This window comes from Melospiza georgiana, chromosome 4, assembly GCF_028018845.1.
Source record: "Melospiza georgiana isolate bMelGeo1 chromosome 4, bMelGeo1.pri, whole genome shotgun sequence".
In the NCBI taxonomy this organism is placed as follows: Eukaryota; Metazoa; Chordata; class Aves; order Passeriformes; family Passerellidae; genus Melospiza; species Melospiza georgiana.
Window position 1 is genome coordinate 56,463,527 of NC_080433.1, and position 26,500 is coordinate 56,490,026.

The following is a 26,500-nucleotide window of genomic DNA, read 5'->3' on the forward strand; positions in this document are numbered from 1 at the left end:
TCAGTAAGCAAATATAAGCATCCACCTGTGGTGGAACTTATGCCTCTGTAGGCTCTTTGTCACAGGAAATAAAATCAGATTTTCTGAAAACTTTTGAAAAAATTTTTTATTGGTTGAAGAAGAAGTTCTCTCTGATTCTTGAGACATCAGCTGCAGTCCTACATATTGATCCATGCTTCAGAGCTAGAAAACCTCTGCACCAAAAGCTTCCAAGTCAAACATCAGAATAAAGTGGCCAAAATGAATTATATGACATGTATTTTAATTTTAAATGAAGGCACAGGTGTAGGAAAACTATCTCTGTGGCTGACTTATGACTCTCAGCTAGCATTCCCACCTGCTGGATCAGAGCCTAAACTTGTATTTCAATAGAGGCAGCAAATGCTAGACTCATATCAAGGCCATATTATATTATGACATTGTTATATGAAGAAGGATTAGAGTGCAGTAGAAAGTCTTCCAGGACTGATAAAAACAGAAGTGGCAAGCCCAAGCAGGGAGTTGTCCTAATTTTGATTTTGTCCTAATAATAGTCCTAATTTTGATTTTTCTTTCTGAATACCACATACACCATCTGAAATTATAAATCATGTCCCCTGAGACTAGTCCTTCGACAACCTGTAAGTTACTGAGGAAGATCTCAAGTGGGTACCTTTTTGGCTGGGCTAACAGTAGGTTTGATCAGTAGAAAAAGCAAGAGTCTTTGATCTATCAGAGTGAGAGCTTGGACACCTATGACCCTAATGACAACTTCAGTCCATTTAATAGAAAAAAATTGTTCTTGCAGAACCAAGCCAGAGAAATTTTTTGATGACTCTGAAAGGAGTCCTGTATGCAGAAAGTCTGATCATCAGAGCCCTTTTCCTAAGACATTACAGGTTTGCTTTTCTCAGATGTGGGTGGCAAGTACCACAGGATACTGGATTATGAACAGACACATAAAGAATTCAATTATCTATTAATGTTCCTTGGCATCTGTAGTCATAAAAGCATGATCTCATATACTGAAACTACTTTCTTTCAATAGCATTAGACATCATCTCTTCAAGCATAGGCTGAAGTTATTAAATACAAATTATAGCAAAAGACTTGCTCTGATTCTATCCAGATGGTACTTAAATTATCCTTCTCTAGACATATACAATCTTTATGTAAATTATTACTAATGGAAAATCTGAGAACCACAGAACCTTTGCTGGAGCTCTCTTGCATGGGAAAGAAGCCAAACAAGTGCTCATAACACTATATTGTTAGCAGAGCTGTATAGGAAATTAGTTCCATTCCGCAGTTTTTTCGAGACCAGAAATAAAAAATTCTCTCGCATTGCATTGGAACAAAACCAAGAATGTTCCAAGTGAGAAACATGACAGAAACAGCCTTTATCCTTTATTGAACTAACTACTCCCAGAGTTGAAGTATTCCCCACGGTTACAGTCTTCTACTCTGACCTAGGCAAAGCAGCATCAGATATTGCACTTCTGCAACTCATGTAAATACCTTAGTCCTAATGAGGGTTCTTTTTTTTTTGTGTTCTCTACTGTCATGAAAATTCCACTCCTAGTATTTGAACTCCTGCAGAAAAATTTGATTTCAAAGAACTGCTCTGTGGTCATGACAAAATAAAAAGCTGTTTGCCATAAAATTTCTAAAAAACCATAGTTTCCAAAATTTTGCCTCTGGATATTGAGAGACCTCTGACATAATTCACAACAACAAAACATAAAAAATAGATAACTTATTGACTTAGATGAAGTCCATGGAGCTAATAAATAAACATCAAATTTTTGATCTCTCTTCAGATGGAAAATACAAGTATGTAGATAGCTGCTCCAATGATGGACACAATGCTTCCAATGAGGCATTATCAGCGGATAAAGGGGAAGGATCACCCCCCTCAACCTGCTGCCCAGGATATCCTATGTCTTCTTTGCCACAAAGGCAAATTGCAAGTGTAGGATCAACTTGGTGTCCTCCAATACCACCATGTCCTTTTCTGCAAAGTTGCTTTTCAGTGGCTCAGCCCCCCGCAGGTAATGGTGCCTGGGGTTGTTTCTCCCCAGCTGCAGGACTCTGCAATCCCTGATGAATTTCAAGAGGTTTCTGTCAACCCACTTCTCCAGCCTGTCCACATCTCTCTAGATGGCAGTCAGACCCCCTGGGGTGTCTGTCACACCCATATGTTTTGCATCATCGGCAAGCTTGCTGTGAAAATGCGCTGCCCCATCACCCAGTAATGAGGATGCTTCTCTCATCTACCAAGCCACTTATCTCATGGATGCACCTCAGGACCATATCAGGTTGGTCAAGCATGAATGGTAAATCCATGCTGAATACCCTCCTCCTTTACGTGCCTGGAAATGATTTCTGGGATTAGCTGCTCCACCAAACATCACAGGGATAAAGGTGAGGGTCAGTGGCCTGTAGTTCCCTTGGTTCTCCTTCTCCTGCTTCTTTTGCAGATAGGAGTGACATTTACTTTTCTCTAGTCATCAGGCACTGCTCCCCGTCACCATGATGAATCCAAAATGATCAACTGGTCTCACAACAGCATCATCCACCCTTCTTGGCAGTCACGGATACCTCCCATTAGGACCTATAGATTTACATTTGTCCAGCTTGCTTTTGTATGCCCCAACCTCACCTTCTCCCACCAAAGGTATGTCTTCCTTGTTCCAGTCTTTCCCACTTCAGATATCTGGGATATCTGAAGGCCAGTCTTATTAGTAAAGACTGAGGTGAGGATGGCAATGCCTTTTGCATGTCCCATGTCACCAGGACCACTTCCCCATTCAGCAGCATGTCCACACTTCCCTTACTCCTCCTTTTGCTACTTGTGTACTCAAGTAGCAAGAACTTTATCTTGCTTCTTTTGACATCCTTTCTCAGATTCAACTACAAATGGGCTTTGCCTTTCATAGACATATCTTTGCACGCCAGACAGTGCCTCAGTATCCCTCTCAGGTTACCCATTCAGGTTTCCACCTTCTATAAACTCCCTTTATATGTTTGAATTTTGCCAGGAGCTCCTTTTTCTTCCATGAATGAAATATGTATGGAACTTACATACTATACAATAAGCTTTTCAAAGAACAAGAAGTGCATCTCTGGCTTTACTTAGTATTTTTCTGGTGCCATACATTTAATTTCTTATAATTTGTATTACCTTTTGAGGAGGTGTTTGAGAAGGTATTGAGTAGGGTTTATTAAATCTATTAGAGATTTAATAATGCAGGAACCTTCTTCAGATTTTAACTACACATGTTGTGACTGGGACTGAAAACCTGAGATGAAATAAAAGAATTAGCTACCTTCTCCAATACATCATTTCTGATTTATATCCAATAATTGACTTAGAAACCTAAAAGTGACATGTTTAGTTTCCATGCTAGGTGACCTAAGGCACACAGAGGTCATGGAGAAGTCCCATAACTCAGAATAGGCTCAGAGCCATGAAGCATACTGAGCAGAAAAGAAATGATAGTCAGCAAACAGCTGTTTCCCAACTCAGCTGAATCACCCATACTTGATAGAAAATATCTCTGCTTGTTAGGAAACAGAGACTCCTTCTAACCCAATTCTTTCAAAGGAAAGAGCACAGTTTACTCTTTCCTTATAGAAGAGTTTTTTTTCTTTTACTGTTTTCTCCCCTTCTCTTTATGCTCCTAAAACTGTCTACAAAGTTGACAAGTTCAAGTTCCTCTTCTGGTTGAAGGAAGCTTTGATTTTCCCAGCAAGTGCCATAATCATCAAGCTACACCACATTTTGCTTTGTGTTTCAAAAGTCACAGGGATGGTCAGGGAGAACAAGAAAGAGCATGACTGCAGCCTGTGTTGAGGGTTCTTTGGATAACAAACCCTCATTTGTCAAACTATAAGTCTACCCAACATCTGGCCAATGTAGGCCTTGGGACTGCATGGCCACAGAGACAGATCCACTGTGTCACTGCTTCAGTGAGCTCTTTTTCTTTTCTGTACAGTGGAACTACTTTAAAAGCATAGCTAACACAATGTGGCCAAAGTCTGGGAGCTAGTCCACAGTCCTAACAGATGGAAGCTGTAGTTTGATTCCCCATCATGCTGATGAAATCTTAAGACATTGCATTCTGACTTGGGGGAAGGTTCAATATCTACTCAGGCTTTATAGAAAAAGTGGGGCAGAGCCTCTTCTTTCTGTATTCTTTTAAAAGGCAACAGCTGCTACCAAAAGCTTTACAAGGTTCTTAAATCCACCTCTATTTCATGCATGGTTGGAAACTTCCTAACGTAATAAGCCTCTCTGTAGAGTGAAATACAGTGAAGTTTAGTTTCTAGAGTTGCAATGGATGAAGCGTGAAATAATTATCAAAATTACTGTGTCAATATTAACACTTGCAGCCTCTGAAATCTGAGACAGTAAATAGCAAAATAATTAAAGTACAATGGAAAACCATGTATATGCTTACCTGGTAAGCAGATAATCAGTAATGCCTCCAGACTTACAACTTTTGATCTCCGCACCCAAATTCCCTTCTGGGTTTTTATTGGACGTGCCACAAGACATTTTATTTAACATTCCTTTGTTTTATTCAAATAGATACAAAAATGCAAATATTATTCCCTTCTCAAAATGGAATGCTTTTTTAAAACTAAATTAGTGTGTTAAGCCACTTTGAAGCAAGACAGACTCCTTATATTTATATCACACTTCAGATTGTATTTACAGAAAAAAGATCTTAAAAGCACAGTGTCATTTCTTCTAACATATAAAGCACTGAGAAAACAGAAAAACTAGAAGAATTTCACTGGAAGCTAATCTCAAGTATTTGCTTGAAAAGTTTAAACAGAAGAACTGTTTATTAAATAACAGCTTTACTGGAAACAAATTTTCAGCATTGCTCAGTTATGATACCTTCCATCTGAGGATGGACATATAAATCAGCTATATAATCTACATATCTAATGTTTGGAGAAATGTAGTTACATTTATCATTATGGTATCTGAGTGCAAAGAAAACTGTAAAACCAGGAAAATTATCTGACAGACCATCCATTCCCTGCTGTCCTTGTTCCCAGAAATGTATATGGTAGAAGTATTGTCTTTTCCATTTTCTGCCTGTTGGCTTCATGAACCTTGCTGTGGGAGTGCTGGGTTACATTGTGCTCTTTCCTTAGAAAATACTAATATTTAAAACAGGTATTGGATTTCCCAGCTGTAATAAAGCCCAGCTCTGTGCCCTGGCATGTCAATGTTGCTCCCCTGGCAAACTTCAGAGTCTTTAAGTAGAAGAGTCGTATAGGATCATATTCACCGAATAGGGAATTATTTCTGCCAGGCAAATTAAAGCCATAGAAAACACAGAAAAAAGTTACAATCTTAAAATTCATTCTTTATGGGTCCCAGAGAAAGTGTGTTCCAACCAAAAAGTGTGTTTGCAAACCAGAAGTTTTATATTATTGTCTGCATTTTTCATTAGATACACAAATTTGTAGGTTTCATATATGAATTTGCAGATAGGAGAGTTGTTAAAAGATTACTATATTCTGGCACTAGATGACACAATTGCAACATGCACAAATCACAACCAGAGCATCTCCAAGTCAAGAAGTTTAAGAAAAATATGAAGCAAGCAAATGAAATTATTATTAACTCAGCAGTGTTATAGCTTAGTAGGAAAAAAAAAAAAGAAAAAATACATTATCAAAACCATTATTATGCAATTATACCCAGAGAGATAAGGATAAACAAAATACACTTAAATCATACAAGATTTTCTTTCACTTCTTTTTTGTTTCCTAGAATGAAAATATGCTGCTACATCCATTCCCAAATGAAAAGCATACAATGACAACTATGATGGTTTCATTTCTCTGCTCAGTAGGTCAAAAATACCTATCTAGTCCTTTTAATTGCTGGCATTCAACAGCACATTTACTGAACAGGAATAATCTCCTGCTTGCTCCTTTGACTGTAGTCTGAGGATGTTATGAGGCTTGATGGTATTCAAACTATAGGGTCCCAGGTACAGCAACATCAGGCACTCTTAACTTCCCCTTGTCTTTCACCCCCAAACCACCAGGAATTAACCACTAAACCAAACAAAAGAGAGTGAGAACCAGAAATGAAAACCAAAGTGTCAAACCCAACCAAACAAAATACATGCAACAGTTCCTATTGTTCACCTCTGTAAGGGAGACTCACACTGAATACAGCAGCATTACTTGGTGGACTATGTTCTCCCATTTTTCTAATGATACAGCGTGACCCCACCCTCTCTTAGTTTTTTTACTGAACTTCTTGGTGAAGATCTGCTGCATAGATTTACCTGCAGGAGCTGTTGGCCCATGGCATACACCACAATGCCAGTCCTAGCTGAAAAGTCAGTTTTGCTTTCATCTGCTACCAGACAACAAACAAACAATAAAACAAACAAAAACATTTTTGCTTTCTTTCAACAAGTGGTGTCAGACAAAAAAGATTAAATGCTGAGATATAAGTATCTCTGGTCTCTGGGGAAGAAACAAAACTACCTCAGATCTACTTGAGAAAAGCTAGTAATAGTGGAGAGAAAACACTAGATTCTGCAAATGAGTGAAAAAATATCAAAATTTTCACCATCAATTCCTAGGGTAGCTATAAAGTCTGTATGAATGTTTGCTACTTTTTCCAAAGATAAAAGAAAAATGAAACATTAAAATATTTATGGAAGTATTCAGTCTTGCAAATGCTTAAATTTTTTGTCATTTTGCATTACGTATACATTACGGGTAAAATACAATTCATCTTATCAGTGGCATCCGAGGACTGAACACACGAGTGTTGGAAGCCTGGGACCAGGCTCGGATTTCGTTCCCGGCAGGCAGGGAGGTGGAGCCTGGCCCAGCCCTTGCGGGCACGGCCCTGCTTCCCAGGAAGTCGCTGGGAATGCGGGAGCAGTCTCGGCCAGGCGGGGCAGGGTGGGACCTTGGCCGGCTCCTGCTCCTCCTCAAGTCCATAAACCACAGAATTGTCAGGGTTGGTGGGGACCTCTGGAGATGATGTAGTCCAATGGCCCTGACAAGGCTGGGGCGCTTAGGGAAAGTGGCACAGAAATGTGGCGAGGTGGAATGTCTCCAGTGAGGGAGACTCCATGACCTCTCCGGGCAGCCTGTTCTAGTACTCCGTCATCCTCAAAGTGAGAAAGTTCTTCCTTATGTTGAGGTGAAACGTTTGTGTTTTAGTTTATAGCCATTGCTCCTGGTTCTGTCGCTGGGCACCACTGAGAAGAGCCTGACAGGAGCCAGCTGACAGCCGCCTTTGAGATATTTATGCATTAATGTGATCCCCTCTCAGAGGTCTCTAGACTAAACAGGCCCAGCTGCTGCAGTCTCTCCTCATAAAAGAGATGCTCCAGACCCCAATGATCTTTGTGGCCCTCACTGGGCCCTCTCCAGCTGCTCTTTGTCTCTCCCGTGCTGAGGAGCCCAGAATGCAGCCCAGCGCTCCAGATGTGCCTCACTAGGGCCGAGCAGAGGGACAGGACCACCTGCTGCCCATACTGCTCCCGATGCACCCCAGGTTACGACTGGCGCTCTTGGCCTCAAGGGCACACTCGCATTTACAGCCCAAGATTTCCTCTTTTCTCATGCTTCAGGAGGCTCAGCATTTGCATGGGTATGACCCGAAGGCGAGAGCCCGCACCGGCAGCGCCCCGCCCTCACCTCCCGCCGTACCGGGGCTGACTCAGGGCCGGGCCGGGCCGGGCGGGGCCGGGCGGGGCAGGGCGGCGCGGATTGGCTGCCGGGCCGGCGCCGGCCGGCGGGGATTGGCTGCCGCGCGGCCTTTGTTCGGCTGCAGCCACTGCCGCAGGGCAGCGGAAGTTTGAGCGTGGCGGAGCGCGCGAGCGGAGACTCGTCCGTGGGAGCTGCCTCAGAGCCCGAGCCGCCCCGCCATGGACCTGGAGAATAAAGTGAAGAAGGTAAGGGGGGCTGCCCGCCGGGCTGTCTGCCGCGCACGCCGCTGTCCGCTCTCCGGGGAGCGGCGGACCCGCCTCGGCGCTGCAGCCCCCGCGGGGACTGCCCTGGGCTCGCCCCTCGGGTGCCGGGGTCAGCCTTTGCCGCTCCCCGCGTTCCCGCCCGGGCCCCGTGGCAGCAGAGCCCCTGCCGGGTGTCCCGGGGCGCGCACGGCCGGGCTGCCTCCCTGCTGCCGGCCCTCGGTCATCGCCGCAGCTGGTGCCCCAGGTGGGGACGTGCCGCTGTTCTGTCATTCAGTAAAACATGTGTTCGGCACCCCCAGTAAACCCCGAGATGTGATAGTTGTTTTCATGTACGTGCGCTGTGTGTGTAGTATGAAACTTAAATTGCGAGCAGCCGAGTCGCTGTTTGTGGTTATGTTAGTGATTGATTGCAGACCTGTGATGTGACTGAGTCCTTACAAGTGTGTTATCAGCGGTCCTGTGGATCACCCCCTTGAGCCAGAAGCCTGGCCTTGATTTTTCTTCATTTTTAAAGGTATATTGACTAGTTAGTCTGCGTCAAACTGGCAGGAAACAAAAGCGATAGGTAATCCAATTGTATTGAATCTCTTTCCAAAATTGACCATTTAAAACTTCCTATGTAAAACTGACTTCATGTGGGATACTCTTTGCTTCTAATTCTTTCACAAATTAAATGTACTGCTAAAGCCCTGACTTTTTTAAAATTAAAAAAACGTATTCGCAGTATCTTTTTTTGATACTATTTGATAAGGAGAAAAGGAGCTTTATATGTGAACATGGGTGAAATCTGTACACAACCTTCATGGATATGTGAAAAGAAGCCCTTTGAAATGCATGTTGAATGAATTTTTTGGGGGGGCTTATTACTGAATTGTTTTATTTAAAGGTAGCAACTTGCTTTAAAACACACCTATGCACTTTGTATACCTGTGTGCTTTTCCAGCTTGCAGGCTAGAAACTGACCTGGGGGTGGAAGTAGTTGTGTAGTGTGGAAGGACACCGGTTAAGGCTGAATCCTGGCAGCGGTGGCCTTGAGTTACAGCTTGCTTCAGGTGATGTCACCGTGTGATAGTGTCACTTGGGTGAGGACCCTGCTTTGGAGGAGCTGCCTATCTCAACCCCCGGTTATCAGGCCATCAGTTTATAGATGGGTGTAGCTAAGTACTGTTGCTGTCTTTAGGAGCTGGTTGTGCGCCCAGCGTTGTTCCCCTTCTGTGACTCCTTGAATGCAATGAAAAATAAGCTTCTTGAGTAGATTTGCTTGTATTTTCTAAGTACAATTTAAAACTTAGACTTGATGGCATCACAGAGTTTGTTTGCTGGAAGCTCTTTGAGCTCCAGGAGGTGAAAGACGCATATTTGTGGAAGATAGAGCATTCTAATTCAGAATTTATCTAAAGAGAAAATAAATATGGGGTGTGAAATCACTGATAAAAATTCTGCTGATAACGGAGTCATGGTTTGAGTGAACTTGTAGTTGCTGAACCTCTGCTTGAAATTAATTATTGGGTAGTTGTGTGTGGTTTAAATGTATTGACTATTTTGCTATATTTTTCCTGGTTATCTTTTAGTTCTCTTCTCCATCAACTTTGAAGGTTCCTGAAGACTTTTCTGAACCTGCTCAAATAGACACAAAAGCTAGTGCCACAAAAGAAACCAGCAAAGCTCTGTTTTATGAAAGTAGCATTTCTCTTCTGCTCTGCTTTAGTGTTAATACACAGAGATGTCTATGATTTGAAGACCGTGACATTTTCTCTGTTTCTACCACATGTATATTCAGAAACCTGTGTCTGTTATTGTGCTGTCTCTCCTCCCTTGCTCGAGTGTTCTCATCTTTTCTCTTTGTAACTTGGGTGAAGCTCATTTTCCAAGAGAACAGAAGAGGCTCTCTGAAAATCCCTACAGGGAGAACCGGGAAGCTTTACTAGGTTACCAGCAAGCTCAGTACAAAATTCTTCCTTTTTGACTACCAAAACTTATTCAATCAAAACTTCTTAAATTTTGTGAATTTTGTACACTGAATAGAATAACAGTTTCATGTCAACTCTGGAATAATTGTGTGTCTTCCTTTTCTGTCCTTTAATTCTAATTCTCAACCTGTTTGTTTTATTATCTTTTTGCTTCTGTCTTTATTTGGCAACTTCCTTCTTTCTTGAAAGGTGGAGGAACATTCTGAGAAGTGTCCAGTCAAGATTGTCAGAACCAGTGAATTACTTGGCTTTCAGAAGAAACTTGTCCTGAGATGGAGATGCCTGTTGGCATCAGTCAAAAGCAGCAGTCAGATTTTTAGTTAATCAGCAGTAGTGGGTTGCTTTACCACATGCTGTAGTTCTCAACTGTCTTTGTCTAGCACCCTGGAGCAAAATAGCTTCAGTTCTCTTACAAAATGTACATTATGTAACCTTTTATTTTGTAGTGACTTGTAGGTATTTGTTGCCTGGCAAATAACTGATAAATATTATGGAGTGGTGAGTGGCTAATCTTCCTGTTGGGCAGGAATTTCCTAAAGCACTGGGCAGAAGCAAGCAGGAATTGTCATGTTGTCCCCAGATGAGTAATTCCATTGCATTTTTGAACTCTGAGTTTAGATGTTGGCTATTCTGTAGCCCTGGTGTTCAGCAGAGCAGAAGGAAATGAATGCCTCTTGGAGCAGCATGTGGTGTGGAGGCTCAGACACTCAGCTGGTGCTGTAGAAAAGCTTCCCCTACCCACGACTGCTAATTTATAACTGTACAGGGTAATATAATGGAATGTTTTCTGTTTCTGGGAAACCTGATAGATCAAGTTTCCAAGGTCACATTCCTAAGATTTCTCTAAGTGTCAGTAATCCATGAGTCCATTCTTCCTTTTTGAGCTTCTGTATTGTCTCTTTGGCAAGTTGCTATATGGATTTGTATCTACATGTCTGGGTTTGTGTGAAGAAAAAAAAAACACTCGGAGAAAGTCTGTTTTCATTGCTGATATTAGGTTTGGTGGGTTTTTCTCCAAATGTAGCAGTTCTATCACAGTCTGTCTGATTGGAACTGCTTCCCTCCAGGACAAGACCACTGGGACTCCAACCATGTGCCTGTTCTTCAGCAGGAGAGCTACTGCCCCACCTGCACAATTTCTAACCCATCCTTTCAGCAGTGGATGCCTTATATACTTTCTTTTCTCTTGTGACAGAAAAGCAGCAGTCCTGTTTAACATACCCTTCTGAAGGAATCTTAAGGGCACAGTTCCTTTGGCTCACACTTTTAATTTAGCTTCTGTTTGGTTTCTTTCATGTGTTGTAAAACTCATCTTGCTGTCTTAATGAGTGGCCAAAGGAACAAGTACTACTGTGTAGCCAGATGTCTCCCTTGGTCTGAATCCTGGGCTCTGGGCAGCCACAGCCTGCCAGAAACAGAAATTTCAGCATGAACTTTCTGCACTGAGCAATATATATGCAGAACATATGCAAATGTGTGGTCATGTAGATTTTGTAGTCAGTTCCCCGTGCATTTTAGAGCTATTAAGTAACAGGCAAACATCTAGGCAGTGAATAGTGTCTTTTTGGCTGCCTTGTGAGTACTAAGACTTTCCTGATCTGTTACAATTTTCCTTTTGAATTCAGGGGAAACTGTACAGTTTTCTTCTTTTTCTCAGGGGGAATTAGATTTGCTCTTGCATTTGAGGATCATGAAGATAGTGTTTGCATAAAACTATTGCACAGCAGAGCTGAAGGGTAAGAACAGGAGCTCCAGCTTGAAAAGTACTTGTGCAAAAAACAGACCACTGTTTCTCCCAAATACAATATATGCTGTGTTCTCAAACCTTGCTTTGAGACTAAAGGGAGCATAAAGATTTAATGCTTTGTGCTGAATACTCTAGCAGAACTTTGTTCTGAGAGCCTGGATTGCTGCCCTGTCTGCCACCTCTGTGAACTTGGGGAAATGAATCAGTAGGTCACGGTCCTGCTTCTCAGCCGTGCTGGCAGCACGGTCTCATGCTTCACTAGAGAAAATAAGAATCTGGCACTGAGTCTGTTCTGTATAAACTTTCACAGTATAATACTTGCTTTATTAAAGGAACTTTGCTTGCAGTGGAGAGGGGGCAGGGCAGTTTGGGGGGAAGAGGTGCAACTTCTCTAGTGGGGAATTTGTGTGTGGTTATTTTTCAGTGGCGTGAGACCATGTTTGTTCTGTTACAGTTGGAAAACCAAACACTGAGTGTTTTAGACATTGCTAAGTCAACAACTGTAATGATCTTTGATAAATGAATGGTGAATAAAGTATGTATAGGAGCAAAGTCAACTTTTCTGTGTTTTGCAAAGCATCATTTAGTAATGTCTGCCGGGCTGTACTTCCTGTTGAGGCCACTGTTTGTTTTGCTGTTGCTGCTATGGAAACCCATTATAGTAGATCTTTTTTGCTGTTTCATATGTATAGTAAGATCAAGGAAATGTGCTTTTATTCAGGGATGAGTTTTGCCTGAAAGTGGAAGAACAAAAACATTTATATAGATATGGGGGAACTACTTCAGTTTTGTTCACAAGCTAACTGCTACCTGCATATGCTGTGGGGTTTGAGGGGTTTTTCCCCCAGCAGAGTAAAAAATTATGTGAATAATTTTTTGAGACACCTGTCTGAATCTACACCTCTAGGTTATTTTTTGTCCATCATCCCTGGATAGCAGCTTGGCAAATATGGCACAGCTGAACTAAACTTTTTGACTCTTACTCTTTTTTTTTCCCATGGCAAAAGTACTCTCCAGGTGTCTGACTACGAAATATCATCAAATGCCTGAATAACAAGTCAAGAAATTCTTTGAATGCAGGGCTGCAGGACTTTTAATATCATATGAAAGTTTCTTCAATAGGGTATAATTATAAACCAAGTATTTTGCAGCAAGGGTGAAAATCAACTAACTTTGAGTTACAGTATTCTGTCATAAAAGTAACAAAGATCTGATTCTGAAGTTGTTCCTGGAAAAAAAGAAAGAAATGTTTCTATTTTTCTCTAAGTAATAGTAATGGTGAGTTTCAATTTTTAATGAAATGTTATTGGTAAAAGTTGCATGAAAATACTTTTTTTACTTCAAGAAAATATACTGAACATGTCATGCAAATTACTGTCTTCTTCCTAGCAGATACAAAGTTTACGGTTATGAGGGTGTAGATGTAAATATCTATAATGTAGTATATTTTAAAATTGTATTTTACAATCTAAATAGATATGCATGTTTTATTTATATAAATAAAATAATACTAATACTAACTAATACTTATGTGTATTGGTTATGTGTATATATATATATATATGTATGTGTGGTTTTTTATAGGGATGTACATGTACAAGCCCCCCATATAAATAGTTTTTGCTGATGACCAAAGTTGTTGGGGTTCTTTTAGGTCCTGGAGACCTTCAGGAAGAGCAGAGCTCTGAAGATGAAAGCATGTCACACCTGTTACCTACCATCTCAAACTTGCTCAGATGAACAGGTTAAGGGAGTAAGGAGGCTTCTGTCATTCATGATATTTCCAGAATACACCAGATCTAACTGTACTCCAGTACTGCTGTGTATGTGTTTCTGGTTTTGTTGCGGAATTTTTTGTTGTTTTTCAAGTCTGCCTGACTCTTTATTTGTGCCTTGTTTTCAGTCTGAGGTTTTCTAGCTACAGCTTTTAAAAGCAGAAAAGAGGTTGCACTTTCCTGCATGACTAAAGCTCCTAACAATGAATGTGTAGGTTTTCAGGTCTGCTTCTCAAAACCTAATGTTAGAGGAGACGACTGTGTGAGAGTGCTGATGTCAGAACAAAATACATGGAGTATTGTGAAAATGCCTCTGTGGTTCTGGATGATGGATAGTGTTGTATTGGAGGTTTACAGATTGTTACTGTGTGTGTCAGCTGCATTCAAACTTAGCTAGTGTAATGCTGGACTTTTTGTGAATACAACACTTGTTTTCTATCCAGCTGAGCTGTGTTTGATAGCTGTTAGCCTTTTGAAGGTACACTATGTAACAGTGTCCTAAATATTTAAATTCTGAGATGGTTGATATTTAGTAGACGATAACACAATAAAATAAATTCCGGTGACTTTTGTACTATCAGGCTACTGCAGCTCCTTGATTTATTCCTCTGCCGGTCCAGATCATCTTGCAAGTATTTTTCTTGGATGCAACCACTTTTTGGCATCCTTCTTTGTGTGCAAAATGGACCTCTGTACCCAGGGTTCTTAATTCCAGTCAACTTTCCCCAAACCAAAACACATTTTAAAAAACCCCAGGGTCACAGTTGCCATCAATTTTAATGGATGTGTTAAAAACAAATATGAAGTGATTTGTGGGATACTGCTCTTTGTTACAGATCTGAATTTTTTTTTCCTTCTCATACAGTGTCTGTCAAAGTTTTTTAAGAGCATTGTCCAGATATTCATGTGTCTTTTGTAGTGGTTGGTTCTTCTATCATTTTAAAATCATAAGAAGTATCATTGCTCTGTTTTTAAAGTTTAAATGCTCTAACCTATTTTAATTTTCTGTTTGTTGTGTTTCCCTGCTGGAGGTGACTTCTGATAGTACAGAATACAGTGACACAGGATCAGATCTCAGCAACAGAGCATGCACAGCAGTGAGGTTTCTTAGGTTTTTCAGGGGTTTTTTGCCTGTCCTTCCTGCTTTACCTTCTCTGAAAGTGCCTAAAGCACATTAAGATGTACTAGAAATCTCTTGTTCTCTACAGGTGCTTTCCCACTCAAACACCCAAGTAGATCAATAGTTAACTAATCTTCAAATTCCTAGGATTTAAGGGTAAATCTAAGAATAGCTTTAGCATGGATCACTTCAGTTCTGTGCTTGGAGCACCTTCAAGCACAGGAGAAAGCTCTGCAGAAAGGACAGTGAAGAGGATTTAATTCTGATCTGGGGCTCCCTGTTAATTGTTGCAATCCATTAATGACAGCATTCTCACTGTATAGCCACATCCTTTCAAATTCTGGAGGGATCTGTAGCACTGGAAAGGTTTTTGATCTTTTGCAGAGGCTGAGTACAAGTATTGTGGCTTACTGTCTGTGGCAGGGTGAAGCTCTCCTGTCTGGTGGTACAGGAGTCCTCTTGGGGTGAGGAAGGAAAAGCAGCTGGAGCCTGAGTTAATTCTGGTCTCGGGGTGGGACTGAGGAGATTAGAAGTGTTAAATAAACTTAGGAATAAATCCTTCTGGTAAGCCATTTAAACTATTTCTTCAGAACTGCTGTTTCTTTTACACTTCTGAACGAACTCTTAGACACTTGAATATGATCATTTGAGTTTTTAAGATGATAGTAAGCTTCTGTGCATGACTCTCTCCTTACTGTAAGGCAGCCAGCTTTTGTCACTAGATTCCAGAGTGAACTGAAATGGGCAGTCTTTCACTAATTGTCACTTGGCTGTAACCACTTAAAGCTTTTTGCCCTTGGGTACTATGTATTCTTGAAAGCAGCATGCAGTGGATGATCTCAGTCATAGTTATACCATCTTCTGTACTTGGGCTGTTTAAATCAGTACTGGGTGTTTTGGTAGTACCAGGTGGGTTTGGTTAGCTTTTGTTGTAAAATGAAAATTGATGGTGGTAGACAGACAGACAGGAACCTTCTTCTGGCAGGATTCAGCTGGCCTGTCTGTGCCATTTCCTCCATAACTCCATTTACGGGGAAAATGGGCTCCCTGCTGTTCCAGACATGCATTACCTCTCCAGTGCTCAGCCTGCTCTGTATCTCTGGGTGTTTCTGCCTGCAGCTGGCCATGTTGTGCAAACACATGGAGATAGATATGGATAGCTCCAAAGAAGCACCACACTGAAGGTTTAGGCTTTCTGAATTTCCTAAACTAAACTGAATTGGCTGCTGAAGAACAAAATCATTTCTGAGGCTGATGCTTTCTTAGAGCTGAAGGATGTCCTGTTACAGGACTCTGGAGAAACAGGTGTAGTGCACTGACTTGTGGATAACAATAGCCTGCAGTGCTTTGGAGTTTGGCTATTTTAGATCTTAATTTTTGGCAAGTAGCCATATAGTTTCTCTGTCAGAACAGAGGCTGAGGCTGTGTGTGCATCTAGAATCACATCTAGTTTGGTTTTTAGTGTGCCTTTCAGTCTTGAGCTAAACCTTTTCCATAAGGTGCCCAGACATTGCGTATAGCAAGGTAAATCCCTTCTTTCTGTTCCACAGCAAACTGAAAAACCTGTTTCAAACAAGTCTCTCTCATTTGCTAATTTGATTTATTTGTCTTGAGCTGCACAAGCATTTACATGGTGGCGTGCTCTTTATTTCTGGGGAGGTAATATGGAATGCTGTATTTCTAAAGAAATCTGCCCTAAGACTGCTGGTTGTGAAAGTGCAAGTAGGCTGGCTGGTTGTCTCTGTAGTCTGGAGAGAGTATGTTCTGGGTGGAGCATTTAGATAGCACATATTTCCTCTCCTTAATTTGTTTCTGAAGAGGTTTTAAGAATTTTTTTTTTTTTTTTAGCTTAAAAAACCCCTTAAATGCTAAGAGGCTTGGAAATGATAGTTAAAATGGTATTTGCAATTTTTTTATATTTCCTACTTGAATTTCAGATACTGCTTTGGAAATTCTTGAAATGCCAAGCTTATTTCTCAGTAGTATAAAACGGTATAACTGTTGTCACAGCTACAAGTGATCCTGTGTTTCTAAATCTAATTGCAGTACTAATGAGTTTATGATTATTTCCCTTTCTTCTCATTCCACTCTTTTTGAAGGAAGGGAGAGCCTGAGCATAAAAAATGCCAGGTTGTAACTGAAGTAGCAGCAAGAGAGAATGGGTTAATGTTGTATTTTTTATTTTTTTTTTTTTGGTGGGGGGGTGTTTATTTATTAGGGCAGTGCAACCATATTTTAACAACTTTTTAGAGAGGATGACTTTAAAAACAGGAAAAACAACACCAAATGAAAAACAACCTGTCTCTCCCTCCTCCCCCCCTAAAAAAAAAGTTGCTTTGTGTTGCTTTAGCTTCCTTTTTCCCTTTAGAAAACATCCTGGCCAACATCTTATTCTCTTTGAGTGTGAATTGGGAAGAGTGCTCAGGTTTTTTGTGATTTGTGGTGTGTGTCTGTGTGTATATGGGATCTCTGGATTCCAGATGAGAAGAGTCCTGTAAATGACTATCTTCATTGAAGGTGAATTATTAACCAGTTAGCATATCAAAAGTGTAGCTGATGAAGAGCCTGATCTTCAAAGTTATGCTTATTTTACATATCTGCTGGTAGGTTTCAGGTTAGCACCTCATGTGAACTTCATGAGCCCTTAGGTTGATGAAGATGTCACCAGGATCACAGCCAGCTTGTATTCATCTTCCTTATACAGAAGAAATAATGTCATGTCCTTCTATCCATCCCTGCAGTAGCTTAATAGCTGCCAACATACCTCCTTCTTCTAAATAGCTCACAATCTTCAAGGTAGTTTTCCTCAGGGATGTCTGATGATTGTTGAGGCAGTGATCCTTTTAATTATAAAGTAACTGAAAATGTGATATTCCCTGCATTTTACCCTGTGTTCTGTATTAAACAAGTGGTTTGTGAATAATCTGTTCTTTATTTTGGACAGAGACCAAGTTGAAAAGTTGACCTGGTTTATATCCTTGTACATACAATAATAGTAGTATAATTTCTCTCAGTAAATGGCAAAATTAATATTAAAACTCTATCACCAGATGTAATTAACTCTGGCATTGTGTTGTTGCCAGAACTAAAGTTAGTACCAGAACTTGTCAGTTCTAGCTCAGTTTCTGTTCATGGTAAGAGCTAAACTGCAGGTGAGCTGTTTCTACCTACAGCACTCCTCCTGCTGCATGGGGTGTGAGGATGGGTTCCTCTCTCATGTTGGGCATGACCCTGCATACCCAGCTGTGGCTGCACTTCAATGGTCCTTAATCTGTCTGATTTGAGAACCATACTCCTCAAAGGTTGAAAGTGCTGCAGTGAGACACTTTATTTTACTGCATTATATGAATGCATAAGTTATCATGCTTCATGTTTGTTAATCACCTCAAACTTACAAGTGGCTGTTACTTGGTTAAATTTGCTGATGTGAATACTTTTACTCTGCACTATTGTCTATATTCTCTGATATTTCCTCTGCATTATGAATATGTCATCCATCCTTTTGAAACCCTTTACATATTGCTTCTGGCCACTGGTTTTGCTAACTGTGCTGTTTCTCTTTCAGAAAGTCAGCTGGTATGAGTCCAGCTGAAATGTAATTGTAAAAGGGATATGCTACTCTTAGTCGCTATCAGAGTAGCCTCAAATATACTTGGAAATATTAGACAAACCACTTAGTTGTTTCCTTTATTCGAGATTAGTGCAAATAAATCTGGAGTCTGTTTATTTCTTGGTCTCCTGTATTTTGCCAAGTCATATACTGTAAATCACTTTGTCCAGATAGCTGGATTAAATGTCCTTTGACTTGAGGTCTTCTGGCCTCACTTGCTCTGATTTCACAGCCTTAGGCCTAAGGAAATGCTGCCAAGAATCTGCTTATTTATTCTCTTGTGTGAAGTTGGTGTAGAGCAAGCTGGGCTGGGGAGAAGTCGTCACCAGAAAAGTACTGAGGCTGTCTCTGCCTGCTGAGCTCAGTCCTGTGTAGAGCCTTGTGTGACCACTGCTACTTATATAGTTACACTAGGAAGGTGTGCACCCCAAATGCTGTCCTTGTGTCAGCTTAGTCAAATGCTTAATCTTTTGCTTTAGCTGTTGATTGCAGATTATAAAAGCATCATCAGTAAGATCATTCCTGCACCATAATACTTGAAGCTGACTGTAGTCATCTTCCTCTGTACACAGATGGGCTTGGGCCATGAGGAAGGATTTGGTGCCCCCTGCTTAAAATGCAAGGAAAAATGTGAAGGATTTGAGCTTCATTACTGGAGGTAAGTGACACCAAATGTATCCTGAGCTGTGACTCAGCACTACAGACCTCAGTATATGTATGCAAATGTCTAAGCAACAATTTTTGTTCTTTCTCTCAATTAAACTCTTAAGATGTTTTTAAAAAGCTGACATGGTTCAGGGCCAGAAATCCTCAGATGCATTACAACAGAGTATCTCATCACTTGTGAGCATGCATTTTATCTGTCCTGAAGTGAATGGTAGTACTTCTACTGCAGCATTTGCTTTAGCTGACTAAACAATTGAAGTAGATTTGTAAAAATGTCTAGCTTTACTGTAAGAGACATGACAGGGAAGAAGTGTGTTTTATCTCTTTAATGAAATGCTTTTTCAACTCCTGACCAAACACATAAGCTTTGATCTGAGATGTTATGTAAAATTATTTTGAAAGTATTTGAAACTTTGTACACACCTACAACTTACTTAGATGGGGAGGAGGTGTCACTTGTGTGTGTCACATAAATTCAAATAGGTTAGATAATACTGAGCCTTGGATGAGGTACTGTTCCTAAATCAGTGGGTTGATGAGAGCAGCAAATAGCCTGTCATTACTTTTGCAGAAACTTTCTGTTTCATTAAGATCTTTCTTGCTTTACTGAAACAGGATGTATATATGTATATTAATGCATTTGTGTATCACTGGCCCAGTTCACTCATAATACTGGGTGTGCTCTAAAATGTAGCTTAGTAATTCTGATTTTTTAGGAGAAAGGTTCCTCTCAAAGGGAAAAGCCTGAAAAGAACAGAAAAATAGCTGCTAATAGCACTAGCACATGCTATCAATGAAAATTACTGCATTTAACCAATGCTAACTAGCTGAAGTGAAAGTGTTGATCTCTTATTGCAAAGCTCTTACCTTCTCAGTGATTTCTCATGGACATCTCCTCACAGCACTGACTCCTTCACAGCTCAGCCAACTCCATCTCTCCCCTCACCCAGCTACCCCACTCTTTTGTAGCACTCGTCTTCTCATTGGACACAGCTGTGCCCCATTAAGGGCAGGCCTGTTCCTAATCCTTGGTGATTGGTACAGCTGCAGCTCCTCAGGTGTGAGACTGCCTTCTGCTGTATTTTTATTTTCTTACATTCTCTCCCTCCACATGAAAGTTGCATTTGCAGTAGAATTTAGTTTTGTCTTATAAGGTAGCCTTTGTACGCCAGCTGTAGTGACATCAGGTGCTGATAAGGCCTAGGAGATTTTACATCTTCACCCAAATTTTTGACTGCAAGTGAGACTGTTTAGAAAACAATCAGGCAAATGAAAACAAAAAACAGCAAAAAACTTGTTATAAGTTGATACATAATCAAGAAGCTGTATTCTTATCTGTAATATGTAGCTATAGAAACAACTTACAAATAATGACAAGGATCAAGAAGTGTTTATGTACTAGTAGGTAAACGTGGTCATCTAAAGATAAAAGAAATAACTTATGGAAGGACTTTTTCAATATCCACTGCATCACTGAGGGGTCGTGTGTAGAAGTAATAATAAAATAAAACAGAATTACTGTAAGTAATGCAATAAAAGAGAATTTTTAAAAGTGCAGCAGTTAATAGTTTGTCCATTGTTAGATGAGAAATTGTATTACTTTCTACTGAGAGCTCTTTTGTTCATAGTCACTGTGGCAGATGGGGAAATTACAAGTGAGGGAGGAAACAGTCCAGTTAACTTTCTCTTTTTTTTTTTACTTAGTTGCCAATATTACACTTTGTAATTGCTAGGTTATTCTATTACATGAAATAATTTGGAATAAAAAGAAATAAAATGGATAAAGTGGTTTATTTACATCCTAGTATGATTGCAAAGTTAAAAGGTGTCTGCTTCTGTGTGGGTATTTAGAGGATTTTGCCTGTGTTTCTCTTTATCTATATTGCACTGTCTTCCTGTGGTTAGAGCTCATTGTGCCCGGTCCTGAAAACATACCTCATCAGAACATTGTCTCTCCTAGAAAAGTAGGAATTTGTAGACAGCAGTGGATTAAAGAGTAAGTAATGAAAAAGATGTAAAACCAGCGACTTTCTAGCTAAGATTTAATTTGGAAATTGAGTCCAAATAGGATAGACCAGGTAAGTAAGGTGGCTGGAAGTAGTCTGAGAAGCTTCATCTAAGTGTCAGACAAATGTGGCACATACCTCTGAAACAGTCAGAAAGTTAGCAATTGAGAGAGTTCAAGAATGGGTTGGAAAATAGCTGTTTCTCCAGCAGAGCTGCTACTGGGGACAGTAAGAGTGTGAATCTGAAGTCTTAATTCAGTTCTGTGTAAATAATTTTCAAAGGGAAAAATACATTAATATGCTTTGGATTATGCATGTATTTTTGTAGTCTACCACTTACTTAAATGGAACACATTGCGTCCCAAATAACTGTTTACTCAGTTGTTAGCCTTTAAATCTGAAACTCTGTTTTAAGTAGGAACAAACTGTAGCACAAGTGGACAGACTATTGTCTTTATAACATCAAAATCAGTTCAAGTTTACCCACTTACTTAATTGCTACTTGTCTGTAAAAGACAAGCGGTGAAGTAAGAATTGTAATTAGAGAAGCAGTTAGACATTGGGAGAATAATTGGGGTAGGGATTGACCCTGGTCAGCAGCCAAACATCCATACAGCTGCTCTTTCACTGTCCCAGACATCAGAGTGGGAGACAAAAAAGGAGAAACAAAAGTGAGGTGACTCATGCGTTGAAGTAGTCAGTTTAATAGGTGAAGTGGTGGGTGAGCAAGTGCTGCAAAGGGAATCACTGGCCATCCCCACCATCACAATGATGCCCAGCCAGTCTCCAAGCTGTAACTACTTAAGAAGTCAGAAACCCTGACGTCATCCTGTATTTCTGATTTGTCACTTTTTGTGATATTATATAGCATTTAAACCCCACTGACCAACTTGAGTCAGATGTACCCCTTCCCAGCTTCTCTGCCCCCACCTCAGCAAGTAGAGTTCAAAAACAGCAAAGCCTTGACTTTGTGCCAGAAGTGCCCAGTACTAGCAAGTCCTGTCAAGGCTGTTTTAGCTAGAGCCCCAAAGCACAGCTCCACAAGGGCATTATGAACACAGCGACCTCCATGGGAGCCAGATGCAGCCCAGCAAGCGGGGCAGTGGCCGCAGCGTGTGCCGGGCGTGGTTCTGCTGCGGGCTGTGCAAGGCTGACACTGCCCTCTCCTGGGGACAGCCGAGGAGCTTCAGAGCAGCGCACAGCTATTGGTCTGATACATGAAAATGCTGTTCCTCAAAGAGCCAACATGTAATTTCTTTTGGTACTTCCATACAAAAGACCTTCAGTTTTACCTCTGGGGAGTCAGATTGTAAAGTGCACAAAAAACCCAAGTGTACCTATTGAGTAGCAGGGCTTTACAAGAAGTTACTACGCCCTTCTTCTCTATACTGGGAGTATTTGGAATATATCTCTTCTGGGGTGGAATATACTGTTTTAAGACATTTGTGCTGTAAATCTTGACACACTGTATGGGCAAGTTTTATAGGTGCAGAACTATAAATTGAGGCTAGTATAGAAATGGTGGCAAACCAAGCCTTTAGTAAAATTTATTTGTAAATTTTGACGTTCTGATGGCCTCACTGTTGCAAGCTGAATATAAAATGAGAGATGTGGTATACAATGGTAATTGAATGGTTACAATTGCCTGATTTTATCTTAGTGAGTTAATAGCTTTTGCTTTTAAAATTGTCATCAGAATCATGTTTCTGTCCAAGTGTAACAGCTGCAGAAGGTGGAGAAGGTCTTTTTAATTTAGATATTAGATTTATTTCAGGCTGCAAAACAGCCCCCACACCTGTCCAGTGGGTCAGGCTGGATGTAAGAGATTGCTACTCAGTTAGTTAGATATTGCTCTTTGGGAATGTATTTCCCACTAGAGGGAACTATGGGGCTGGAGTGAGAAGTTGCTAAAAACAGGAGAGAAGGTTGTGATTTATCTTGGTTGCGTGTATACCAGAAAGTGGTAACTGTCCCCTATGTGACTTCCCAAGATGTTAAAATAAACCTCTGAAAACAAGGCTCTTAAGCTTGGGAATGGTCTTTTTCATCATGTGGCTTCTCTGCACAGATACAGTATGTGGAAGGCAGGGAGAGCTCTAAGTTTGCCCTAAGATTTTCTAATACTACAGCTGGCCCAGAAGCATTGAGATGCAGTTCAAAGCAGTGGCAATTACTTATAGCTGCATTAATAGCAAGAAAACATGACAGAAGGAAGCACGAAATGATAGACTTGGGTGACGAAGCAAAATGCCTTCTCAGTTATTTCATTGATGATGCAAAGCTGGGAGGAGTGGCTGATACACCAGAGTCCTGTGGAGCATTTTGACAGGTTGGAAAGAATGGGTGGAGGAGAACCATCTGAAATGCAGCAAAGGCAAATGCAGGGTCCTGCACCTGGGGAAGAATAATGCCATGCACCAGCACAGGCTGGTGCTGAAGGCTGGCCTGCTAGAAGGCAGCTCTGTGGAGAAGGATCTGAGCATCCTGTGGAATACAAGCTCTCCCTGAGCCAGCAGGATGCCCTGGGAGCCAAGAAGGCCAGTGGTGTCCTGGGGTGCATTCTGCTTGTGGAGTGCTGTGTCCTGTTCTGTGCTCCTCAGTGCAAGAGAGACGCAGAGCTCCTGGAATGGGTTTGGTGGAGGGCAGCAAAGATGATGAAGGGGCTGGAGCATCTTGGAGCATCTCTCTCTAGAGGAAGGGCTGAGAGAGCTGAAGTGAGGGGACCTCATCAATGTCTATCAGTATCTCAAGGGAGGGTGTCAAAAGGATGGAGCCATGCTCAGCTCAGTGGTGCCAAGCAGTAAAGCAAAGGGCAATGGACAGAAACTGCTGCACAGGAAGTTCCACCTGAATATAGGAAAGAGCTTCTGTACTGTGCAGGTGACCAAGCACTGGAACAGGTTGCCCAGAGAGAGGCTGTGGAGTCTCCCTCACTGGAGATATTCAGACCATCTGGATTTCTGATTCTATAATAGGAGGAGGTTAGTTGTTGTGCATGGAGGGCACAAGCCTCGGGACTTGCAGGCCTTTGAGGATTTCTCTGTGCTTGCAGCTACTGCCTCCTGTCACTAGGAGCCAGCATAGGAAGGATCATGAGCCATCTTATTTTTCCTCTCCATACACCAACCATGTAGGCAATCAGGAGCAATCAGGAGGATGGTTTACATTTGATTTTGGAGAAGGAACTGGAAGTCTTTGATCCTTCGTGTCAGTAGACATTCAGGACACAGGAATTCATCACTAGAGAGAGTTGAATCTCCATACCTTTCTTCCTTGTTCTTTCTAACTACTGAAGACCTGCTAGCAAGGCATTATCTAACAGACCTGTCTTTACAATGATATGCAACTTTTCATTGCATAGATTTTGAAATTTCCTCCCTATCTTCCATGTTTTGAGTGGGAAAAGCTTTTCAAATTGATGCTATTGGGGGAGAGGGGGGCTGTCAACAACATTGCTCTGCTTTGATGAGGTCCTGAGAGCTGTGAAGACATAAGCAGGGGTACCTAGCACCTCCTTACTATATACTAGATACTCCAAAATACAGTCAAAAAAATTACCTACCAGTCTATTCTAAAGAGAATTAATTGGCAATATACCTTCTTCACAGGGGACAGTGAGTGACTAATGTGGCAACTAGTGAAAGAAATTAGGACTAAATTGTGAACAGTACTATTCAGGAACAGTTATGTATGTAAATATCAACTGGATATCTTTTAGTGCTGGAAATTATTCAAGAGGAAAGATTATAAATCAGGACAGGATGCTTTTTTACTCTGTTAGCAGCTGTATGGACATCTTCTTGTGGCTGAGATCCAGGGGGAGCGTTGGGGAGGATGGGAAATGGCAACAACCTAAAGGATTTTCCTTCGATTTACTGAGATATGCTGACATCAGTTGTGACTCAGCATTCTCCACATTCTTTCTCTATTGTTTTGTCATGTATTCAGAGGCATAATGGTACACAAGTTCTAAGGCCAGTATTACACTTGTAACATAGCCCCTGTAACAGCTTCTTGTAAACTGTTGGCAAAGAATTATTCACTTAAATTTGAAAGAGCAAGGAAGTTAAACTAAAATGTACACAGTCAAATTCTTAATTTCAGTGGGTTCCTGGTGGGGAAGATGAGTGAGTATATCATTATTTTCAATGCAAATATAAAGCACAGTAGTTCTATGCCAGTTTTCACAGTGAGTCCCAGGAAGGACCTAAGGACAAATTGTGTGCTTTCACTTCTTCACCACTACTGCTTTATGAGGAAAGCAAAAAAAAACTCTCTCACAGAGAAACTTCAAGCCTTCAAGGTGGGACCAAGAATAGTAACAGCAGCTGAGTCAGGCATCTAATGGGAAGTAGAAACAGGATCTCTAAGCTATTCTGAAGGCATACTATTAGGAGAAAGATATGCAATTTCATGATGGAGCATGAGCAAAAATAAGGTGTTCTTGCGGCTTTTCCAGCACACATGAAAGTCTTAGGATGAATTCCACCACAGCTTGTGGAGGGTGGTCTGGTCTCTCCCTGCTGTGAGTGCTGCTTTACTGTGGCTGGATGCTGTAGTGAGGGTGGAGTGCCCAGCCTGTGTCACACAGGCAGTACAGCAGTATGAGCTGTTCTTACTGAGCTCTGTCTTGCAAGCAGAGCAGTTCTGGACAGCAGGATTGTACTTCAGTTGTGTAAGTCTGTGCAGGGAGCCCAAGAATGTCTGGTCTTCACTGGTGTTATTAAATCACATCCTATCAAGACACAAGTCTAAAACTGGGGGTTACTCTTGCTAAAGATTTAAGTTGTAAGAGTAAGTAAAGTGTTTAGTGTCATTGTTTGGATGGACAAACTGCTTCAATTCCAGTGGCATGTGTGCTTTGAGGCATAAAGCTGCATGGTGATCATGATGTAAATCACTAAATCTGCAAAAAGCAAGGTCTGATTCTGTCACCTGGTATTAGATCTCAAAAAAGATATGACTGGGAATTGGTAATAAGGTATAATCACATGCATGCCATAAAAGATGAGCCAAGTGAATGTGAATTGCTTTATTAGTATATTAAATAGTCTCTAAGTATTAGCTATGTAAAGGACTTGTGTAGACAGATGTTGAAGATCTTGCAAAATTTTATGTTTTGAGTGCTTAAGATGCATAGTAAAGATTTTAAGCCTAGTGGAAAATGCTAGTTCATGGTTGAATGTTGTGGTAAACTGGGAGATTGCAGTGAATAGTGTATGGTAGCTATTCAGGTAAGTATCAGCTTTGAAATTCTGCACATCTTTCCTTTTGTAGAAATGAGTTGGAAGCTCTCAGACAATCTACATCTCAGTTAGTGATCTCTTTAGGTATTTGTGTTGCAAAGTGAAGTCCCTTCTGCTTAACATTCTTATTTTGAATGAGTGGCTCATTTTTAGAGTTTAGGTATTTTTACTTGGAGTGGGCTTTAAAACTTAAGTTACAACCATGTATGTTTTTTGTGTAACCAAATGACCAGTGCAGCATTCACCACACACTGAAATATTATTACACCACATCCTAAACTGGTGTCCATACAGAGAGCATATGTTTGTGGCTGGCTGTGTATCACTTCAGGTTGCCAATTAAAGGTCCTCCTTCCTTTCCTGTTACCTCAGGGCCTTGCTGTAGTCATGGCATGTTCTTGTTGTGTT

General features: G+C 40.9%; 1 protein-coding gene across 1 annotated transcript in view; it reads left to right on the plus strand.

Moving 5' to 3' along the window:
- Window positions 1-7,852: 7,852 nt before the first annotated feature.
- The window catches only part of TES (testin LIM domain protein), a 28,034-nt gene continuing 9,386 nt past the window's right edge, over window positions 7,853-26,500 (plus strand). The window contains exons 1-2 of the mRNA XM_058022877.1: window positions 7,853-7,934; window positions 18,747-18,832. Coding sequence (XP_057878860.1) covers window positions 7,908-7,934; window positions 18,747-18,832 — 113 coding nt within the window. The 5' untranslated portion in view covers window positions 7,853-7,907. The remainder of the gene's footprint in view (window positions 7,935-18,746; window positions 18,833-26,500) is intronic.